The following is a 24,493-nucleotide window of genomic DNA, read 5'->3' as shown; positions in this document are numbered from 1 at the left end:
CGATTTTCCGTTGACGGCTTTTTTGAGCAGAGAATTGAATAAAGAAAAAAATTCAAAGGCCAAGTAATAAGTTACCATTAGCCTTAAGGCCAAGTTCATTAATGCAGAACGTGTGTAAACATCCCCGCTGCTATCCGCGCCCTTTGATTCGGCGCTATCTCTTTCCTAATGCGAATGCTAAAGCGATTTGTCGCCGTCCAACACATATCTAAACTTTTGATGTATCGTCGCCAACAAAAGTCACTTTTTATTATTACTAAGTGAACAGTCACTGCATGTATAGGACTTATTTACAGCACAGTAAGATCAATAAGGCTTGTTGTGGGTATAGAACCTACAGTATTTTTAATTTAAAGTAACATTAATTAGTAAATGTAAATAGTTATAGGAATTTTTATTTTATATGTAGGTACCTAGGTATGAGTTATCGTTGCACTAATATTGAATGAAGAAAGTCAATTTTAATACAAAACACATGGAACTTAAATTATATAAAAATGCCTTTACATAACGCACGTTCTGCAATAATGGTTGAGAACGGAATTTCATGTAGGTATAGGTACCTATCACCAGTCTTTATAATTTACTTGTCTTTGCTGAAACTATCATGCAAACAAATTCATCTATGTAGGTACTTAGGTATAATTAGTATTCATAACTGACCCCGGTTGCTAATGTAGGTATCACATATCGTTATGAAAGGTCACATAATCGTAATTTTCCTTTTTAACACTTTTTCGCGCGACTGCGCCTATATAGGTCCAGGGCTGAGTCCAACTATGTGACATTTCCCTGCAACCACTATCTTAAAGGTTGGCTTACTCAAACGTCGGTGCGCGCTAAAGGTTAACCGAGGTCCCTACAAATTTAATACTACTTTACTGGCGGGAACACTGAGTGCTATTGTCGTTCGGTTGATTTTAATTTATTGTCTATAGAATTGCTGGTTATCGCGAATACACTTGAGCTTCTGTTTTGTTTAATTCTGAAACGAATGTACCTCTACGACTCTGAATATTATACTTGTATTTTATATAATGCACAATTGTCAAAAAATATCACTACATCAAAAAAATTATAACAGTCTACCGATACCGATCTGTGGCGTAAGATACTTTGGAACCCCGGCGAATAGGTATCTAAACCACGGAATTGACTGATATACCTGATAAATTCCACGAGTGCCGAGTTGCAGACATAATATAAAAATTAAAATATAATAATCCTAAAATTAAAGTTATAAAAATGATAGATGTAAATGTTTGCATGTAAGTACCCTATATTACTTATGGTACTTAATATATTTGGATGTTTGTTTAATATTTTGTTAAGTAGGTAGGTACTCCACTATTACCTACACAAAAACGGCTAAACTAATTAGGGAATTTGGATTAATTTTTACACGAATAGTTTTGTCACTTGGATATCTGGATGAGTTTATTTATCATGCTGAAAATAATTATCGAATTGAGAAAAAATGTATGGTCATTGATTGGTCATTGAACTAAATAATTCGACGCGGAGGAAGTGGCAGGCATTAAAAATGCGAAGAGTGGACAAAAATAAAATAAATTTATCGAAATACGAAAATAAAATTCAAATTGCATTGGCATAAGTAGTAAGAATAACTACAAAAATGTACCTACAGCAGATGACGGTATTAATATAAACATTAAACTTTAGTGGTCCCCATTCTAGGCCTCACTAATGGCCGAACCTTGTAACAACGCACTGATGGGGGAATTCTTTCACATGCACATTATCTCAGATGAAATTACCTCAAACATTAAATAGCTTTATTATGTCCTTGCCGTATGCTGCTCTATTTATTGAATAATTACGAATTACCAGAGGAATGCCATTAGTAGTAAGACTCATTTTCTACTGTAAACTTATGTGTATAAAATACATAAAGTTTTAATATAGGAACCTATTCACGCTTGATATGAAAGGAATATATTAACCTAGTGTAATTCTGGTACAGTAAATCCTGGTCATACCTATATCACAAAGAAATACTAAAATTTCTAAAATAGTTTTAAGTGATTTTGTTATGACAGTGATATATGTTTAATCCCTTGTCCCGAGTCACAATCAATTAACCCACTATATCCAAGGTAACTAGGATTGGCTCTAAGTTTGTTTTGTCAATCCTTATAATAATTCTGGCCTACGGTATCCGTCAGAGTATTTAAATTGAAACGTTGTTCACAGTGAGCAAGAAGCAACAGTCATGAAGGCGAATCCCTGGCTTTATCATTACTACGCCGTTCAATCCAAGCTCCATTACGGCCTTGCTTATGAGGCTGCGACCAGAATGTACGGCCCACCGCCGCCTGATCTCCAAGTGTACCCTCCAGCCATGCAGTACACGCCGACTCCACCCGTCTGTATAAACGGGAGCCAAGTGATGATGCCGAACCCAGGCCTGCAGCCTCACATACCACATGTGACGCCGCACTTAACTCCGATGCACTATGCGTATGAAAGGACGGACAATGGACCTGTGGATTACTCTGTCCCATTACAGGATAACAGGTACTGGACACTATTCTGTCTCACAAGTCAGCAAATTACAATTAATTTACTTATTCATAGGACTAGCTTAAAATGGAGAGGTTTAGAAGTTGAAGTTAGAAGAGCTTTTGACCTACCTATTCAATATTGAAGTTTCATACTCTATTTACAAGAATATGTTGCTAGTGCCAGTGCCACTATCTCGAGTTACTAATCGAATTCTTGTAGGAAATTATTTATTTGTTTCTTGCTTAGTTCGACTAATAACTAAATCGCATGTTTAACATTAGATTCATATTTCAGGTACCACAATGTCAGGATAGAAGATACTAGAATTCAATCAAACGCCAAACGGAAAGGAAAGAATACCGATGAAAAACCCAGCACGCCTGTTTCCAACATGTCGCCTCGGTGCACGCCTTCCACAGTCACTTCAGGGGGCGAAACATTAGTAGCCGTTACGGGGTCAATAGCTAGCAGAAGACCAGGGTCCAAAAACTTCAATATATCAGAAACTGAAATGGTCGATCAGTGGAATCCAAGTCCGACTTGGTCCGAATCGGCTCTCCAAAAAGTCCCCGACGTTTGTCACCAGGACTTGAGTCCGTACGTGACAACAACTCCTCCAACTCCGTCTGGCACGCCGTCCGCTTACACACAAAACTATAGTCATACCTTCGTGTTCGACTGGTCGCCAGAGCAATATGTTCCTCATACTAACAATAGATGTAACACAGTAACAACCGAAAGTTCCTACCAGCAGCAGACGTGGAATAGGAGTCAGAGGGCAACATTCGCGACTGCGGACACAGTAGACGAGAATTGCAATCCTAATAGAATAAGCTTACAAATGAGGGTCAGTAATCCACCGCCAGCGTATAACGCAACGAGGGAAGGAGAGATTCTTAGAAGGCAAATGGGTAAGTGAACTTTTTATTGGAGTTAGGATTAATGCGTTAAAGAACAACATGTGTAGTTATTTATTAGTTATGTATATCACCAAGTTTTTTATTTAGAACTTCACATTTTCACCTATTTACAACAGTATTTGTACCATGAGTCAAGTGTCGACACTGACATATACGCCAACGTCTACGAAATTGAGTTTCTATACATCTCGCTCGCACTAATATGTCAGTACGAGCACGAGCAAGATGCATAGAAAGTAAGTAACGTTTAAACTGGTGGTAGCCACACAGTGTATCATCACTTTGTGGCTACCACCAGCTATGAAACAAACAGAAACAGAATATGTAATATTAGATAAATAATACCTAAATACATCCTTAACTCAGGGACAAACAGAGATGCGATTTATTTGAAATACTTCTATTTAAAATGCAAATACAAAATGCAAAATACCTATTTTGTATTTTGCATTTAAATGCCTTTTAGTAAAAACCATTTTGTATTTTATTTGAAATACTTTTCGAGACGTATTTTGCATTTTTAATATTCATTTCAAAATGCAAAATACTTTGTGATTAAGTTTAGCCAACATTACCAGTCAAACAAAATGAAATGAACGAATGACGCTTGTATTGCCGAATTTGACCGATAGAGGCGCCTGCTAGCGCCTGGCGCCAGCGCCAGGAGGCCGATTTTTAAAATTCGACCGCTCGATTTCGTGTATTTCGTTCAGTAATATCTCCACTACTAGGCATGTAAATTCTACTAATAGAATCAAAAACTAGTGGTCAATACCACTAAATTCACAATTTATATCGCTCGTATTTCAAAAATCAGCATCTCGCCGTTTTCCACCGATTTTCGAGTGACGAAATCGAGCGATCGAAATTCAAAAATCGGCCCCCTGGTATTGTTAAAAAGCGTAATAAATAAAAACTGATGTTTTTTTCACTTTTTAACAATACCAGTCCAGTTGTTATTAATAAAAGAAAAGTGTAATAATAATAAAATAAGAACTAGATGCACAATCAACCGAAATAAATGGCCACACAAGTCACAAAATGGAGCCATGGCTCTCTTTTCGTTAGTCTAGTTTTTTACATTATTTTAAGTGAGTATTATTTCCTTTATTTATTTCTCTTCTTAGGTTGGTTTTTTACAATATTTATATAAAATTAAAATATAAAAACACTTACAAAAATAATATAAAAAAATATTATAAACACATTATAAAAAACCTAACCTAGGGTGCCGCCAGCAGCGGGGCAGGGCCCAAGCTGCCGGTGGTCAGGGCCGCAGAGAGAGGAACCGACAGACTATTATTAATACCATAACAGAATTTATTGATACGCGTACTGATAAATATGACCAAAATGTCATGCATAAGGTGCCATGCCATGATATTAGACGTTTTTGTTCGGCTCGGCATTGCGTCTCTATTTCTCATGATAAATACCTAAAATAAATAAAAATATCTGAGATTTGCTCAAAAGGTATTTTATTTTGAAAAAGTATTTTGAAAATACCTATTTAGCATTTGAAATACAAAACGCAAAACTATTTGGTATTTTGCATTTGAAATAGTAAATCTGAAAAGTATTTTGCATTTTGTATTTAAATGCTTTTTTAAAACCATTTTGTACATCTCTGGGGACAAATACTTGTGACAAACTCACAAATAAATCACAGGAATTCGAACCCGTCCAGCTTCGTAAGCAGGGTCACTACCGACTAGGCTACGAGACCGTTAACCTTTACTTATAGTTTTTTTTCTTGTTCTAGATCGTCCACATCCTGAATCGCCGGATGCCAAGAAGCCTGCTTTATAACTAATGTTAATTTGTTTAATATCTCTAAAATAGTTCAATATTATGTTACCCTATTTAAATAAATTTTATTTGATTTAGACAAAAAGCTCTGGAACTCTCCTGTGATCTTTATAGCATTAAGATTTTTTTGATGCTAGGCAAACTGTATATTAAATTTAATATATGAAACTTGTACAAATTACTCTCATTTTGTAAGCACCTATTTATAAGTTTTTCACATACAATGTGATTAGGTTGTGTATACGATGTACATATTATTATTAACTTAATTTAATTTTACTAAAGGGTCTACCTATATAAAGGGTCCATAATAAGAAAGGAAGTGTGGCCCCTGTGATGAAAATATGAATTGTTCAGTGTCAGTGTGTTAGTTCATATGAAGAATATCTGGGAGACCAAGCTTTGTGCGCGTTTTCCCAGACATATTATAAATATGCCGTGCTAACAACATATGCAGTAATTGCAGTTGAAAAGTCATGCAATTGTTTATCTTGTTCTCTTTGAATAAGTTCTTTACGACGATTTTCATGCAAGTACTGCACTTACTATTAGCAGGTCTTATTAAGACTTATATAGATCGATTTTTCGCCCCCGAAAACCCCCATAATGCAAATTTCCGTAATGCAAAGCCGTTTCCAAGATCTCCGAAATATATATAAATACAAGAATTGCTCGTTTAAAGGTAAGAATAGCCCCATTCTGACGGTTCCTAGAACTTACATGCGATGTTGGTTACATAGCGGTGGGTACTCACCAGTAATTAATGGATAACCATCTAACCACCAACAGGGCACCTTAGGCTGGTCCACAAAATACATACCTATGGTCATTCGACTGAATTTTATATGGTGTAACTAAAACAAAGAAATGACAACAGAGCTACATAGATGAATGCAATAATTGAATAATGAGCTGGCAATCAATTGTCATTGCCAAATTCTAATATTTCCTACGGAGCCACATCCTTATTTTACATTTATTTTGTCTTGTTTTCAGAAAAAAAAATTTGATAGGCAAAATATTAAAATATTCCAGGCATTTATACATAAATTACCTCTGCCATGCTAACAACATATGCAGTAATCGCAGTTGAAAAGTCATGCAATTGTTTATCTTGTTCTCTTTGAATAAGTTCTTTATTTAAACGATGATTTTCATGCAAGTACTGCACTTACTATTAGCAGGGCAGACCTGATTCTGTTCAAAAATTGGGCCCTGGTAAATACTGAGGCTCTACTGCGTAAAATGAAAATCGAATCATTTTCGCGGTAGGCCCTCTAGTCTGATACGTATTACTCGTAAAATCCGTCCAGAAATAGATTAGTAGTTAATTATACAAAAATAGGAAGTTTGATGGTATATATTATTATAAGAAGAAATGTCAGTCTTCCGTAAGATATTGTAAAAAGTATTGAAAAACTAGTTTTAATTTTAATTGCCACATTGTTGAATTGAGTTTGAAAAAGTAAAGATTTTACATTTTAAAAAGTTTTATTTTCTTACCCTCTATTACAAATATTCATTAACATACATTTTAATCCAACACCAATGAATACCTTTAAAGTTACATACAACATTTACTCAGGCCTCAGTCTCATATTTCTGAGCAGACATAAGTCTCTGGCAGTATCTTTTCTGCCATAAGGAGTAGACAAATCATGTAATCTCAAAATCAAATTTATGTTAAAAGTATCCGGAAGAGCCTTTATAAGTGTTGGAACTAGTTCACTAGGCATTTTCTGCAATACCACTTGTGCTCTGTCTTGACCACACTGCACGACATACACCAAAAACTCGAGTATAAATTGTGTCTGAGGAGTGACATCGCCATTTTTTCCAGCCAGTTGCGAGAATGATTTATACAAAGTTTCTAAAGCAGATGCTAATGGTTCTCTCATATTCATCCCAGGCACACTCTGTCCCTGCATATTATAATACACGGAACTATCCGTACTATTATCATTCAGTCTCCGAACTTTACTTGAGGAGACCATTGCATCCATATCATCAGCATCCTCATGACGGCGTTTTCTAGTATTCTGAGCCTTGTTTGAGCTGCTCTGTTCAAGTGCAGCAAAGACACAGTACACTGCCAATTTGGCTAATGTGGCAGATTGAGGCTCCACTAGTTCTTCAGATAACTTTGCATTGTATAAATACTGTGGTAAGACATGTAAAAGCATAGCTTCTGTACACTTTTCAATGTCTAAATGGAACATGGCAAGAACTATATCCACAGACCTATCAAGGTCTTCCTGGTATCTAAATTTCAAAGTTTCTTTCACAAGATTCGTAACAAACCACACAGGTCCTGCAGTATTCAGAAGGCTTTCTATAATGTGTGTGGCATCAATATGCAAATAGCCTCTCGTTTTTACGTCCTCCCAGGCTGATTGCAATTGCTCTAAAATTGGCTGCCGTGAAATAATTGTATGAGGAAGAGTCACATTTTTGTTCTTTGGTGCAGATGGAGGATGAATGTCATACTGCATTTTTCGGATAATTTGGCACATTAGAATAGCACGCTCTTTAAAGTTATCAATTTGGGCCAATTCTACCTCACTTGGTGGTGTCAATAACTGCTGTATCATGTTTATTGGCTTCAAGAAAGCATCTTGGATAACAACATCAATATAGGCACACAGCCAAACAGTAGCACATACGGCTAGTGACGCCATTTTCTGTCTTAAAGAATCCAACATTCTCTTAACATCTACAGCAGATAATGAACCTTGCTCCCAAGCAAATAATACTTCTTTCACAGTTCGACTCACATTCATGCAGAGCTCATGAGGTTTCAAATTGGTATTTTTGAAATCAAAGTCAGGTGCACTTAAGTGGTGAATAAAAATGTCTACTATGGATGGATCACATTTTTGCACAATTTGATCAGGTGACTTGTGGACTCCTTTTTGTGGCATACATTCTCTGACCCACTGTTCAAAGAAAGAGTCTCCATTGTCTTCTAAAACTGCATCAACACCATAGTCTTGCACAATCGAACATAGAATTAAAAATGAAATGTCAAAAATATAGACCTTGGACTGAGAAGCACCTTTCTCGCTTGCTGCATGTAAAGCAAATTCATTAAACCTGATAAGTCTTGACACAAACAACTTTAACTTCCCTTCAACTGCTGCAACAGCCAAGATTGTTGTTAAAGAAGTTCCACCTACTATCTGGCACAGCATGGCATACAGTTGCTCTTGCATTTTGTGGAAATCTCCAGACATTGTCTTTAATATCCCAGCTAGAGTAGGTTCTGCCCGTGTAATGAATGAAGGCACAGATCCCTGTAGGCCAGTGGGTTCTAATTTTTGCAACTTTACGTCTTTGCTTTCTCTTTTTTGGCTGAAGTAGGACAGGTGTTGCTCAGTCACTACATTAAGTTTGACTAAGGGTTCCAATAAGGACACAATGCTGTTACAAGAGTTTTTAGTGTCAACTATATCCAATAGCGGAGTTGACTGCAGTAGTTTCTCAAAGGCTTCAACAGTTTCTGCAGAGTAATCTTCTTTGTTGCTGGTGCCACATGTGCTGTGCAGGTAACTTATAACTTGTGGCACTTTAAGAAATGTGAATGCCGCCCAAAGTGCTTGTTTAGATGCATCTTTACTGGAATCATTCAAAGAAATGAAGCAAGCTCGGATTAGCTCACAAAAGAGTCTGCCCAGAGAATATCCCTTGATCCTCTTTATCATAAGCAGTTGTGTTGATAGCTGTTGCATGTCAGCACTAGGGTTTGCCAAAATGTTTATAGCAACTAACACTTGCAAACAATGAGTGACAGGTTCGGGCTTGATATTCAGTGGTGCTATTTTGTCAATATCCATATTACAAACCTTCTGTAAAGTCTCATGTATCGCCACTGGAGCTTTGAACTGTGTGTTCATCATCATAAAGGCTGTAATCTCTTGGCACTTCTTGGTTACTTCGTTGTATTCATCGGGGTTGTTTTGTTTAGCTAGATAAAACATAGCTACTAAATAATCAGTACTTACTATAGAACTGAGAAGAGTTGTTGACTTTTCTAGAAGTTCTTGACTTTGAATGGTATTTGATGATGGATATTTACTCAGAGAATAGTGATAGACTTGCAAAAGCCACAGTATTATGGATGAGACAGCTGTGGCTATTACTTCTTCCTCCAGTTTCCCCCGGCAGGTTATACTGTCCAAGAAGCTTTCCAGAAACTCCAAAAGGCTCAAAATGCAGTGAGGTTTGTGAAATGCGTCGAACTTGGATATTCTCTGTAGCACTGCCGCATACGAAACTATGTGCGATGCCAAAGAATGTTTAAGATAAGATATTACTAACTGGTTTGCTCCACATCCGACCATGGCTTGCTGGAGAATACAATCCGCCAGGTTGTAGAGATCACCGCTGACTCCTCGAGGTATGATGGTCTTGATGTTTATTCCCCATTGAATGTCAGTCCATCGTTCTCGCCAGGCTTTTAATATTAGAGCCTTGAGTGAACTAGTTTTGCTAGTGTTCTTCGAGGTCTCCATTTGCACCATAATTGTAAAAGTTCGTTAACTAAACTTGATATGTGTTAGCCACGTATTGATCACTGATCATTTTAGGTAAGATCGGCACTAATAATGTCCAGAAAGCACACTTTTTAGGAAAAAGTAAGCAAGATTACTAAATCTCAATACAAATACGATGACACTATTGAAGTGACATGTCAACTAAAAGGATATTCCTACGATAAACGTTTCGTTTCAAAATATAATATAAAAATAAAAAAGTAGTCATATGATTTTTTCAAATTCTGGATTGTAAATTTCAAGTGGTATTTTTTAAATATTTAAGTAAAGTTTGAGGATTATTCTATTGCTAGATATTAAAACTAAATTTTTTCGTCATGTGTGTCATATCGTACGTTTATCAGAATCACGTTTACGTATATCAGAATGAACAGAAGCGTCGTCTGCATAAAGCCGCCCATTGATTCACAAGCAAGTTATTATATGTATTCTGTGAGTGAAAATATCGGAAACATATGATTACTTTTAAGCTTTGGATTCCTCCGAAAACGGTGCCGTCATATGACGGCCGTCATATAGCAGCAGCAAAAGACGGCCGTCTTTACGGTGGCGACATGTGGAAAGTACCACAGCGTCATAACACAACGTCATCCACCAAGGTCAAAGCGGCAAATTTGAAAAATGTAGGCGCGATGGGATAACGTCCCATAGAAAATTTGAATTTCGCGCCTTTTCCTACTGACAAGATTTGCTTGATCATCTATAATTTACTTGGAGGATGAAATATCATCAGAAGAGGAAAATAATCGTAGTACGGAATCATTTATTCAAATCTCGTGTCATTTATTCAAAATGGCGTCACCGCTATCTAATAAAACGTTCACGAAACTATCGACAAGGTCATGACGGCCGTCATCTTACGTTACGTTGACAATCAACGTAACGTAACGCCGTCTAGGAAACCGCGCCATCTTGTTTACATAGACAACGTTCTAGTGACGTCAGTCAACGCTATATAGCGGCCGTAATATGACGGCACCGTTTTCGGAGGAATCCAAAGCTTTAGGAACTAAAAAGCCAATTTATGGGACGAATATCTACATTAATTAAAAAATTACATCAATTATGCTTTTGCAAAATCGGCCTAGTAAAGCTTTGGATTCCTCCGAAAACGGTGCCGTCATATTACGGCCGCTATATAGCGTTGACTGACGTCACTAGAACGTTGTCTATGTAAACAAGATGGCGCGGTTTCCTAGACGGCGTTACGTTACGTTGATTGCCAACGTAACGTAAGATGACGGCCGTCATGACCTTGTCGATAGTTTCGTGAACGTTTTATTAGATAGCGGTGACGCCATTTTGGAATAAATGACACGAGATTTGAATAAGTGATTCCGTACTACGATTATTTTCCTCTTCTGATGATATTTCATCCTCCAAGTAAATTATAGATGATCAAGCAAATCATGTCAGTAGGAAAAGGCGCGAAATTCAAATTTTCTATGGGACGTTATTCCATCGCGCCTACATTTTTCAAATTTGCCGCTTTGATCTTGGTGGATGACGGTGTGTTATGACGCCGTGGTACTTTCCACATGTCGCCACCGTAAAGACGGCCGTCTTTTGCTGCCGCTATATGACGGCCGTCATATGACGGCACCGTTTTCGGAGGAATCCAAAGCTTTAGAGAAGAGAAAAATTTATAGAAAAAAATATTGATATCTGTAGGGCTAAGATGGCCGGCTCTTTATCATTTGTCACCATGGCTGTCACGTTCTAACAAATATGTAAGTGCGAAAGTGACGCATGGCTAATCCACCTAGGCAAATTAGACTCTCGCGCGAGCCACGAGACGAACCGCGAGCCGCGCCACGAGACGCGAGTGTAAGCGGTGGGCTCGCGGCTCGTCTCGTGGCTCGCAAGCTCGTCGAGCTAATATAATTTTAACACTAACGACACGGCATAAGGTTTATAACCGAATGACAAGCCGAACGCGAGTGTAAGCGGTGACTCGCGTCTCGTGGCGCGGCTCGCGGCTCGTCTCGTGGCTCGCGCGAGAGTCTAATCGGCGTATTACGTTTTATAGCTCCGAACGCATTAAAAGCTACAAATGTCAATGTCATTAATGTCAAACCCACATGGTTGAATTTCTGCATTGATATTTTTGTTTACAAACTTTGTTTATTTTGTAGTTAATACTAAAAATGAGTTTCAAAAATTATAAGGACAAAATTGACGAAGGGGATATTGTTATTTTATATTTGAGTAACAATGTCCACGCAATAGAAGCGCGACCTGAAATAAAAAACAAGAAAGGAGACTTGGTAGAGAACGTCTTTCAAACAACATTCGGTGCCTTGAAGGTTAAGAATCTTATAGGAGTTGAATACGGAAGCCGGGTAAGCTTTTTGGGTATAATACTTAGATAATCATGCATTTTATGAAAGACCTCCTGCTGTAAGAATCTTAAAATCGCAAAACACGTTTTAGTTATTAAACCTAAATATACACGGGTAACAAAACCAAATTAGTTACGTATTTTTATACCACTCATAGGACCCCATGTACAAATTTTTGTACATATTCCACAATCAAATCTGAACTTTTATATAGTAACTCAAGGGTTCCAAATTCAAAAACAAAACAACTGCTTTGAGTCTCAGGAGGCTATTTGTAATAGAAATAGGTAGCCAATATTAGGTTATTTATCTAACTACTATAATTTAAACAGGTGGAACTGTCCAAGGGTTGGGGCCATGTGTTACAGCCCACTCCTGAACTGTGGTCTGTGACTCTTCCTCACCGCACCCAAATAATCTACACTCCTGATATCAGTATGATTTTGTTACAACTTGATCTGGTCCCAGGTTGTATTGTTATAGAAGCAGGTAAGTTCAAGTTCATTTAGGACAAATTTAACCTGTGGAGCGCCCTCCTGTCATATGAGTGATAGTGGTTAGCATAGGAGTTCCATACTACGGCGCTCCACGGGTTAAAGCCAACTGGTGACATGAATCATTCTAAATTAGTAATTCTATATTGTCAAACATCTTTTATGAAATGTGTTACTAAAGGTTCAATCATCTTGCCTAGACAGTATGGTTGACAATAGGCTAGATATTTGGTATCAGTCTATCCTGTTTGTTACATGGATCAAATGTCTATATAGGACAAAATTTAGAAACAACTGTAGTTTGACAATTTTACATGAAACAACAAAAACCTAAAAAAAACCTTATTGTAGGTACACAGAAACATTTTCAAGGGTGTTAAGATTAATCTAATTAAGTATAATTGACAAAATGTAGGTACCTCAGCTAATGAATATACTATATCAGGTTGTTCTGGTTCCTACACTAGGCTGTCTCGAAACACCCCACCAATGTCATCAATGATACTTAATTGTGACATCATGATCATGCTGGAATTGAAACCTTCTTGAAGTATTTAAAACAAGATTTTGACAGAGATATATTGTGTTTATGTATCTATGTAGTTACAATACAATTTGTTATTCAATACTTATTTAATATTTTTTTTTTGTGTCAGACATAATTTTCATATAACCAAGAAACCGTGTAGTCATATTCCAATTACCTTGAAAATACATAGGCAATCTAGTTGTATAAATAAAATCTCCTGTATGTTAGTCCTGTTTTGTACTTATCTAGAATTATAAGATCTATACCATGAAATTATACTTGCAGTAAACAGTTAGTAAGAGGTCTTCTCTCAGGATAAGGTCACCTAATTTAAAACTCTGTGAAGCTATCTCAAAATATATTCTATTACTGCTTGGCAAACATGAACCTATTGTAACTTTGAACAAAGTCTAAATTCGTTTGCAACAGGCACTGGAAGCGGTTCCCTAACGCATGCCCTAATACGGCGGGTGCGGCCGCACGGTCACGTCCATACGTTTGACTTCCACGAGCACCGCGCCAATATCGCCCGAGATGAATTTGAAGCCCACGGCATAGCCGAGTATGTCACTGTAAGTTTAACTTATATATTTGTTACTGGTTTTTATAGCATTATCCCAAATCCCAAGTTGCATCCAGCAATGTGAATGGAAAGACCCAACAGTGACTGTAAATATGGATGTTTGAGTTCTAGCTACAAATTAATAACAAATCGCGATAGATCCGCGGAGACAATGTGCGTCTAAGGGCTAGATTTTCCTTAGATCATAATTTACAGTCTCCATTAGATATATCGGAGCGGCCAAGGTGTTCACAAATATCTGAACAAGCACACTAATGCCTTGACAATAGAGGCGTGCTCAGATATTTCTGCCCTTGGCCGCTCCGATATCGAAGGCAACTGTACCTACTTGTAAGCTTAATTCTCAGGGGTATCATATGTTTCTATAATTCGTGCAAACCACGGGCCAGGTCAAAGAATAACAAATGCCCTGAACAGCGCCAATATTTACGGTGGCACGTTACCTGTTGACGTGTTGCTTCTCAATTTTCAGGAGTTTCACTTTCAGTTTGTGCGGAAAGAGAAAGTCGTGAAATGTAGGGGAGCACATATATTCTACGACTCTTCTCTTTCCGCACAGACCCTAGTTATATTTTTTACTAGTTTATTAGTTTAGTATATACTGATGATTTTTGTGTTATACATTCGGTTTCATATTAGTCATATGATCTTAAACCCGCTCACAAAGACTCACTTTCAGGCTAAACACAGAGACGTGCTTGAGCAAGGATTTGGGGAAGAGCTGAACGGTACAGCCGATGCTGTGTTCTTGGACCTGCCGGCGCCTTGGCTCGGAGTGCCACATGCGGCCGCCGCTATGAAGGAAAATGGTAAGTGTGTAGTAACTAGTACCTAACTCGATAAATAGTTCAGTGAGGAGTTGACCGAAATTCTCGACAACCTACCGCGAAAAAGGTAAATCTAAATTTCGTTATCTGCCTCTCTATCGATCGAATGCAAGAACGATAGAGATATGTTGACGCACGCAGCTAGACCAATGGACCCACGTGGGTCGTGTATAGCGTCCGCGTGCGTAGAGTGCGCAGCAGTGGGGTTCTGGCTTTACGCCAAGTATGCGCCAAGTGCTACGTGAAGTTTGACGCCCCTATACAAACATTGTCACTGCGAAGGTGGTGCAAACTTGGGGTAGACATATACAGATTCTAATTTTCACATCTATAGATTCTGAGACTGTGCTTTAATCTGTACTTGTCATGATTTTTATGAAAGTAACAGATCTCTAGGTAAATCTATGTACAGTCAAAGAAGGAATTTAATTTCCTACCGACTTTCATATTGATTGTTACTGTGACAAGGTGCGAAATGGGTCAGAAATTGAATTTTTTGACTGTACCTATACTTATTTTGTTTTGTTACCTGTAAGTTCAATTTTGGTGGAATAATCAATCCCGAACGCATTTTTGATATGTTTTCTAATAGACGAAACGCTAGCTCACATTTCCTCTTAATCAAACACGCTCAGTAGTTAGTGTAAATTTCAGCCGTTGAAACAAATCACTATAACTAATGCTCACCGTGCCCGATAGCATCGTCGTATGCAGGAACCCGCAGATCTTATAAATCGACTGAACAGATTGCGATCTGATTACCCGGTGTCGATTATTCAGATCCCCTTGTAAGTTATTCGATTCTATTCATTGAACTAGCTGTTGCCGAACTAGATAACGAATTCAGAATCGATTCATCGATTTGTGTTCGATTTGATAGTAGTAAATCTTGCACTTGTTAGGGCTGTTAATTGATATTAGATTTGGTAATTAATACCTATACAATGATTACCCACCCCACTTTCCGTGGCTGATGTAACACGTTGTATATAGTATCTACTTAATATTATATTGCGCCGAGGTGACACACTTATTTATAAATATTTTTTTACATGATATGCTGGATATAGCCGATGCAGATATAAAGGTCATCATTGTCATCAAATAGTCCACTCAAGCCAATACAAACAAGTTTATAAATCACGAAAGCAAAGATGGTCTAAGAAGGCTTTCATTCAACGAGTAACATACTTTTATATAGAATTTGAGTGATTTAGGCATAGGTACATTTACCATCTAGCCCTGGGCTGTCTGTATTTTTGCACTATAAAGATTAATATCTGGGTGACACATATAAAACATATAAAAAGGTGGGTAAAACATATAAAAACTCGAAAATGCGCGTTTTCCCAGAGATAAGACCTAGCTAGATCGATTTTTCGCCCCAGAAAACCACCGTATAGCAAATTTCGAAATCGTTAGAGCCGTTTCCGAGATCCCCGAAATATATATATATATATATATATAAATTAATAAATAAATAAATAAATAAATAAACAAGAATTGTTCGTTTAAAGGTATTAGATAGATTAGTATTCCAAATCACGGTGACAACCCTAAATTGATTCCCCTAATTGGAACTAGTTATATCGCGATACGCATCGCAAATCGCAAGTGATTGGCCGGTCGCGACAAACAACACAATAACATTTGTTAGTTATCCTTGAAATTGCTCTTAGTTGCTCCATTGTTAACAGCCAATGGAATTCGAACTATCAGAAATACGATGACCGAGCAGAGCGATTTAACGACAGTGGGAAGAAGTTGTCTTGGTTACTTCTTGCGTGTTAATGTCGAATTAGAAGTGTTAATAACGATGCTAATCCTATTTTATCGGACTATTGCAAGCAATCTATCAGAAGGAATTGTAAGAATCTAATCGCTTTTCAGGTTTATAACTGGAAAGCTATACACACACGCTGACACACGCGTACGCTGTACTTACCTCGCATTTCACACTTCTCTTAACTTTAGGCTGATGTATCAATTTTTAGGTACTTATTTAGTTAGGTCTTTACTAAAAATATGGAGCTTGTCGTTACTATTTTATACTCCATACTTACAAGTACTTTGAACTTTTTGACCATGAACCTTACCTGGTTACTTACGCCTGGTAACTTGTGAATAAGATAAAGTGATATCGATAACCGATCCGTAACGAGGAAGTTGGACATTCACCATGCCAATGAATTGGTGTTTGTATATAGCAGTAGGTGTACCTACCCGCTATATGCTTGCTTTACTATTTTAGCTCGCTCTTAATTTAGTCACTAGAAAATGAGTTCAAATTATTTCTAAGACGTCGTCCACTCAGCTACTTTTGATATTGACTTTACCTACACAATGATAACGCGTCACTTTGAATGGAAATACAATGAGAGCAGTTTACAGTGCTCTTGAGTTTAATATAAATAGGTACATTACTAGGACTACCTAAGAACGAATGCCTCCTGTATTGTCTGGGACCTCATCCAATCCTTACAAGAGCGTAGTTGCTTCAGTAAATGTCTAGTAAGCGTAGTCGCTTGAGCTAGTGCTCAATAGGTTAAGATTTTACGACACGGGCCAATTGCTATGAGAAATAGGGCGTCTATCATTTACCTCCAAGCCTCGGACGTCTCCACTTTCCTTCGCATTATGGTCAATTTTGGTAAACACTTGTTTGGCATCTCCGCAACATAGAACCAACATATAATTATGTTGCGTTGAAATATATGCAGGCAAATCAGCGTAATGTGCGGTTGACGTAATGTTTGTTGTGCAATTATAATATGAATTGCTTACTTTCGCAAGCTCTTAACTCATTTAATGATATTTAAATGTAGACTTTATTTTTATACAACTAAGATTCACTTTTGCAGATGAAATGTTTATCATACGAGTTGTGCAAAATAAGTTGTGGATAGATATTATGTGCCGCATTGAAGATGGGGATAATATGTGGCGTACCTAGAAATGATGCAAGGCTTTGTGATCGGTGTTTAGTATTAGTAATATAACTTGATGATACATATGAATTTATGCACATAATATTGAGCTTCAAGTTTGTTGCTCAATGAGTTCTGATTTCAAAATTGATAGGTTGCTAGTACCTAGGTATAGTACTTCTTTATAATACTTTCGGGCACGAAATGAGTCATCGCTGTGCACATCCTCCCGCTCTCTCAGCTTCCGAATCCACGGACCTCATGCACGAACTTTAGTATTCTCCACTTATCAGCATTTTTCTAGTCATACCTATCCCAAAGGAGTCCACTCGGTTATGATGCTTCGATACATTTGTAGAAAAATTGATAAAAACATATAGGATTGATGATGATATTGATGATGTTGATAATTTACGCAATCAGTGATCAGCATTTACCTACCTAAATTACGACTTTCTCTATACATAAATAAAAATACACAGACACCCCGCTGCACAATAAATTTCCTCAATACGTCTGGGTTCCAAACAGTCTACCGACCACAACACAATCGGATACAATTTCTTGGCGTCGAAAGGCAACTCTATTGTAACAAATATGTCTAACAAACTCTAATACCCTTAAAAATCAATGCGAGCGTAACTAACGATCGTCTCTGTTAGTCTGTAAGCCTCTATACCCATATTTATTGCTTGTCGGACTCTGTCCAAATATGTCCTATTAATAAATGGACAGCATACTCTATGAATCGGACTACAATAGATATAATAAATGTATGAGATATGCGTGAACTATTGTATACCTTGTGAACTGACCCTAATACCAATCTTAACTAAGGCATTTTGGAAGTGTTTTGGGTTAAATCTATTTAAATACCTACGGTGTTTATAATTGATTCATAGTACGTTCGATCGTCCATAAAATGCAGCTCTGAAAGTTTTGTCTAGCAATTTGGTATACCTCATGGAACTTCGTCACCAATTTTTCTCTCCTCCATTTTCCTTATTTCCAACTTGTCCACACCTCTACGCGCAACATGGCCAATTTAAGCATCGCACCATCTTCGTGTTTGCAATTAGTAAGATCTGTCGTAAGCGGAGTTCAAGCAGTTATTGTTTTTAGCAGTAATTTGAATTGACACGGAAACTAAGAAACAACAACACACAAAATCGCATTGTCTCTTGGTAGCACTAAGCAAAACAATTATAAAAAATGTGACTGATATACATATATTTTTCTTACATACAATTATACTTAACACACACGAGAAAAACAAACAAATATATAATCCCAACAAAACAAACCAAACACTAAACTGCCTTAATCGCAGTAACTAACAAATGTTCTGACGGGACACGTAACAAAAACCTCCTCCACGGTGGTCCGGCGCGGAACTCTAATAAGACAGTCCCTTAGCTCAGCTGTCGGGTTCAGGACGTTATCTGAGTGTGAAAAATAGCGGCCTTTATGCCAGACTTAGCCTCGAATGCGAATAGGATAGAAAGCTTGACGGAACATTAAGAGTTTAATTCGTCCTGTGGGAACTACACGAATGTACTGTTTGTTGTCACAGTTAAGTACATACCTACTATAAGATTTATAAGTTCATACTTGGTTGGCCAAAGGATAAGACGAGATGTTCTGTTCCCGGGAATGTTTTCAGTTTTGTATGTGAAATATTCTCGTGCGAGTACGTTTTCCATACTAACGGAGAACGTGTTCGAGAAAGACAGAGTAAAACTCTTGATTGTCATGAAAATATTTAGAACCTAGAATACCCACCTAACTGAAACTTATTGTATTATATAAATAAGGGCAAATAATTAACCCAAGTCTACTACTGTGCTATCGAGTAAAGATACCTTGACGTTATGATTAGGTATAAGTAGCTAATATACGCTAATGTCGTAGGTATTCGAAATTAAACAAATATTGATGCAAACGCATACACGCTCTTAATTGTGGCATGCAGTGAGCTAACAGTGAAAATCTGTGTCATAATCATAATCCAGTGATTGATCGAGAATACACATCAAAATACAAACGACAGCTGACAACATTATCGGCACACGCGCGTCACTACACTGAAAACAGCAGCGACAGCGCATGCCAATGGTGTACATTTCTTAAAGATACAACAGAGAGGGCGGTTATTATCAGTCAATAGTAGAAGTACCTGGTTATCGAAACGATGTTTTCAAATTGATCCAAGTATTCATTGTCATTGTCATACAGCAGGATTTCTTATGTTTATATCTCTACATATAAAAGACTATCGTCCACGCATGCTTTATCGTACAAAATTGTATCATGTTCTATAGCTTGTCTTGTAGGAACCATTTCCTTTACCAACTATACTATTGTGTTTCTTATATACCTAACATCCATTTCACAGGACTATACCTACCTGAGTGGAAAATCTGGTAAAGTTGAGAAACATCCCGTACGTTTAAACTTTTAAAGTTTCAATTGGATACGCACTATACTTAAGCACACTCATAGGTAACTAATTTGCTGGCTTGTATATTAACTAACTAGCCCTAAGTTAATCTCGCATCTTAACGAAGCGTTTAAGTTGATTAGCATAGCGCTGCCCCTTGATTAATGCAGTCGCGATAAAGCGTTATTCAATAAAGGTTTAGGTTGAACCTTCACCTTCTTCGAGCTTATTGATCACCACAGCCGATACTATCAAGGATTTGCAATACGGATATTGGATTAATTAGTTACATGTTGTTAGTGATAAACGTGGTACACACATATGGGTAAAAAATAGAGAGACAAGCAATTACACGGTATAGACAGACACGGTAGGTACTTTACGAAGATCAAGTGCAGGACGATTCAGAAAACTTGATGTGACAAAAGTGAACGACATTTACACAATGATAGATAGTAAGATATCGCTTAATTCATTCCATTCGCACCAGCTTTTTGAATTTATCAGAAGATAGGATATTTTTTCGCATCATAATGTCAGTTGGCTGTTTCCGCGTCAAAAAGCATGTTTACATAGGTATATTGGATAGGTACCTAATCATATCAAATTATCAATCTTAAAGCTGTTTTTCTAAACACATTAAAGGTTATCTCTCTGCTATCAAATATGTAGACCAATCAAGGAAATCAAATAGGTTCATGACAAGAGAACTTCAATCACATTCCGTATGGCACCGCTGGATAGCAATCTCATATCCTTGTTACTTTTACTCAACATGTCTTATAAGAAATAGCATGACATAACATGTCCCTTTAGGCGTTTCTCTCACAACACTATATAACAAACTTAACACTACTGGTGCTCTAAATACATTATTTTTCTTATCTGAATAAGAATAAGATCCAATGTTGTTACGCGGGCTACTTCTGCAATGATATCTTAAAAATAATCCGCGCTTATAAAAGCCAAATTAGAAATGCAATATAATGAGCATTGTTTTCTTAGAGATAGAGTATTAGAGTGTGTTGGGGGACAGCATATTTAAATTGGTAAGAGTGCAGCACTAAATCAAAACGCAGTCAATTAAGATAAAGCTTGGACAACGACAGCCGTGGACAATAGAGCATGTGATTGGGCCGGAAACAAATCTGTGTAAGGAACATATTTAAAGATCTGAGTCAACACGGTGTATTATCTTCTTATACCATTTCATTGTTCCTTTAATTCGTAGTTTGTTAGTGTTTATTACCAATCATTTTCCAGATTGATTATCCAAAGAAAATTAATGAGTATACCTAGATTATAATAAATATTACTCCGGACGTTTAAACATTGTAAAAACTTTTTATTAAGAACTAATAAGATATTTCTATAATCTTAAATAATATAAGCGAAATAAGTGCCTGACCGTTGAAAATTGGTTACAGTTTATATCGCCCGTTTCGCACTCCGCCGCACCATATGACTAACCAGCACTTTGTTCAGCTAACCGACTAACAACAGCACGGTGAATAGAATTCCTATTAATATTTAATTCGTTCAATGCTGCAGTCGACTTTATGAAACAAAACATAAACTTTATTCAAAGCAGCTGTCATCGTTGTTAACACAAAAACTAGACAGGCCTGAGCGGTATTCAGAGGTAAAGCATGTTTAAGTTTGATAAAGCTTTTTACAAGCTTTTATTTAACTTGCCCGGTTTATAGTAGGTACGTATGTAAGTTTGTTGGTTAAATAGTTGGTTAAATAGTTTGTTAGTGTGGGTCAAATCTAGGAAGCTAAATTTGACCCACTTCCCGATTTCCGATTGAGCTGAAAATTTGCATACCTACATATATGTAAGTCGGGCCACAATGCAATATTACCACCATCGAGCTGATCTGATGATGGACTATGGAGACAAGGGTGGCAATAGGAACTCTGTGATGATGATGAAACAACGCAACCTAATTGTGTTTGGGGTTTTAGAATTTTCTCGATGAGTATTAGTTGCCTGTGGTATGAAAAGTACAGTCAGAGATAAAAGCTTGTACCAAAAATTGATGGTATGGATATATTCGAATTTTTTCTCGGTTCATTATAATAGTCTTGGTGTAGTACTTACTTCACTAAAATGACTTTATGATATCTTAATTAGCTATAAGTATGTACAACAGTTATACGAGTTACTAGATACTTAATCTTAACTTGTCTCGGCACAATGCATACAGTTCATGATCAGCATCGCATCAGCAGTTTGTATGGCCTGGTGCAGAAGTTAAAGAACTACTTAGTTACGACCCGGCGAATGCCTCATTTGTGTAAAACACAGGACAGAAGCTACAGAAATTATTAACCTCGCTGAAGCTGTAATTCTTAAAATTTGCTACACTAACTAGCTAATATAGGGTAATTCCGGGGTAGATGGCCATAAGGGGCAGATTGCCCATCGAAATATTTCATGGTTCTGATGGCTAGATGTCGCTAGTTCTTGTTTAGTACGCTTCACGTCATGCTTGGGAGCAAAGATATGGCCAAAATTTTGGAGTAAAAAAATTTAGAAGTACATAAAATCCTTGTTGATTGTTTTGACTAGTGCAAATATTTTTTTAGAGGGTTCATATTTTACATGGTGGTGATGCTAGTGTCTTATTCTAATGGTGTTATTTGCTTTTGGTGCAAAGTATACGGTTGTAGTTTTGTTATAAAAAAGAAGCTCGAGTCTCAACTTACATTGATTTTAGGCGTGGTCTTCTCTCCCGGAAAAAAAGGAGAGATGGCCAGTTCAAGTTGGGGTATTATGGCCATATGGCCGTGAAGGCACACAGTGATGAAGATGTATCTATCACGAATTAAGTATTCCAAAGGTTATCAGATATCACTGGCGATGTCCCCCTATGCATGATAACGAATAAAAAAGGAAAATGGAGTTAATTTTGAAAGATATATAACTATTGCAGGTGTGGGAAAAAATATCACTAGCCTCTTCTCCTCCATGATTGCATTGAGTGTGCTGTTTGCTGGTATTCGGTGGCCTAAACGGGGTCTTAAGAAGAAAAGGGACTTGGGAAATAAAAATAATAATAATAATGTGAGCCTATATGCGTCCCACTGCTGGGCACAGGCCTCCTCTCATGCGCGAGAGGGCTTGGGCTATAGTCTCCTAGCCCAATGCGGATTGGGGACTTCACATACACCTTTGAATTTCTTCGCAGATGTATGCAGGTTTCCTCACGATGTTTTCCTTCACCGAAAAGCTAGTGGTAAATATCAAATGATATTTCGTACATAAGTTCCGAAAAACTCATTGGTACGAGCCAGGATTTGAACCCGCGACCTCCAGATTGAAAGTCGGACGTCATATCCACTCGGCCACCACCGCTTGGGAAATAAAAGTTAAAAATAAACATTACTAAAATTAAGAGGTTGTGGCATGGCCATCTCGCCTGTAATGGTATGGTCATCACTCCCGGACACCTCGGGAGAGATGGCCAATTGTAATTTTTTTTTGAAACATTTTTTCAAGCTGATCGCAATAGAAATATTTTTTTGTTTGTTCCATTTTCGAAAGTCAATTAATCAAAGTTTATGAAGAAATAAAGATTTCTTTAATTACATGTAAACTTATTTTTTTATCGCGTTCTAAAAAAACTATGGCCGACTACCCCGGAATTACCCTAACTAATTTAAATAATTTTTACATTACCCTTTATACTAAAGTAAGTACGTTTTAAAACCCTTTTACATAAGGACTTTAAATTACCTTTAAGTACGTTTTAAAACGTAACTCCACGTATTAGGTTACATTTCAACAATTGTATTTTCCAATAAATTATATACTCGTACGGATTGCATAAACTAACAACTAGAACTAGATAGACTCAAAATTGTTGACTTACTGCTTCGTTACTGAATTAATAAGTCCTGACCGCGGCTAGAATAAAATTAACATAGGAAATAACTATAATTCACCACCTGACAATTTTAACAAATTTTGTTTTCCGTTCAATTTAAATCTAAGTTTAATTAGTCCTCACTGTTAAGATTAATCGAATTCCACTCTTTCAAACGTAGATAACCCACGATATTGTGATAAATCGATGCTAATGATTTAGTAAGATAAATTGCATTGCGTACCTGGCATTGATATTATCTTATCAAACATCTATGGTGAATAAATTTAAATAAATGTCAAAATAAGACTTCTTCATTTTTGTTCTGACGTCTAATAGTCCTTAGGACGTTAACACGAAGGTAATATGTATATGTAGTTAATTTCCCGGCTTATAGGTACCTACATACGATATGACTTTTAGCAAACATTATACAAGGTCCATATTTGTTGCTCCCTTGCTCCCCAGCCATTCCAATGGGGCGCGCTGGTCTCCTGAGTATGGAATTCGACATTCATAGCTGACATATTATGTATCTATACCATATACACATATACAGCATATGTATTCCTAACCCAAGTGTTAGACTTTATAAGACATTAAACATGGTCAAGTACATGCTAACCAAATATAATCAAGGTAAAACATAAGACTTAATTAATCTCCAGTGG

General features: G+C 37.1%; 5 protein-coding genes across 7 annotated transcripts in view; 4 read left to right on the top strand and 1 right to left on the bottom strand.

The window, feature by feature from the left end:
* LOC134663181 (PAS domain-containing protein cky-1) overlaps window positions 1-5,561 on the top strand; it is a 144,966-nt gene extending 139,405 nt beyond the window's left edge. Inside the window, exons 10-12 of one of the 2 annotated variants that reach the window (XM_063519563.1) lie at window positions 2,215-2,538; window positions 2,821-3,437; window positions 5,209-5,561. In XM_063519563.1, the coding sequence (XP_063375633.1) occupies window positions 2,215-2,538; window positions 2,821-3,437; window positions 5,209-5,255 (988 nt within the window). In that variant the 3' untranslated portion in view covers window positions 5,256-5,561. The remainder of the gene's footprint in view (window positions 1-2,214; window positions 2,539-2,820; window positions 3,438-5,208) is intronic. The other variant, XM_063519554.1, reaches the window with a different exon arrangement.
* The window catches only part of LOC134663192 (golgin subfamily A member 5), a 379,694-nt gene that overhangs the window by 138,786 nt on the left and 216,415 nt on the right, over window positions 1-24,493 (top strand). The gene's annotated exons all lie outside the window — the stretch shown is intronic.
* Window positions 6,595-9,917, bottom strand: LOC134662946 (mediator of RNA polymerase II transcription subunit 24). Its single transcript, XM_063519251.1, has one exon. The coding sequence runs from the start codon at window positions 9,773-9,775 to the stop codon at window positions 6,833-6,835; it is 2,943 nt and encodes a 980-aa protein (XP_063375321.1). The 5' UTR covers window positions 9,776-9,917; the 3' UTR covers window positions 6,595-6,832.
* The window catches only part of LOC134647334 (tRNA (adenine(58)-N(1))-methyltransferase catalytic subunit TRMT61A), an 81,886-nt gene continuing 69,281 nt past the window's right edge, over window positions 11,889-24,493 (top strand). The window contains exons 1-4 of the mRNA XM_063501670.1: window positions 11,889-12,150; window positions 12,483-12,639; window positions 13,603-13,745; window positions 14,436-14,565. Of these exons, the coding sequence (XP_063357740.1) occupies window positions 11,956-12,150; window positions 12,483-12,639; window positions 13,603-13,745; window positions 14,436-14,565 (625 nt within the window). The 5' untranslated portion in view covers window positions 11,889-11,955. The remainder of the gene's footprint in view (window positions 12,151-12,482; window positions 12,640-13,602; window positions 13,746-14,435; window positions 14,566-24,493) is intronic.
* The window catches only part of LOC134647290 (ovalbumin-related protein X-like), a 283,884-nt gene continuing 282,898 nt past the window's right edge, over window positions 23,508-24,493 (top strand). The window contains exon 1 of the mRNA XM_063501578.1: window positions 23,508-23,513. The gene's annotated coding sequence lies outside the window, so the exon portion shown is untranslated. The remainder of the gene's footprint in view (window positions 23,514-24,493) is intronic.

The sequence above is a fragment of the Cydia amplana genome, chromosome 1 (genome assembly GCF_948474715.1).
Source record: "Cydia amplana chromosome 1, ilCydAmpl1.1, whole genome shotgun sequence".
In the NCBI taxonomy this organism is placed as follows: Eukaryota; Metazoa; Arthropoda; class Insecta; order Lepidoptera; family Tortricidae; genus Cydia; species Cydia amplana.
Note: the sequence above shows the minus strand (reverse complement) of the source record. Positions and strands in the feature narration are given on the sequence as shown.

Bases quoted from the DNA above. Each gene is read 5' to 3' on its own strand.
- LOC134662946 (XM_063519251.1), bottom strand. From the start codon at position 9,775: ATGGTGCAAATGGAGACCTCGAAGAACACTAGCAAAACTAGTTCACTC.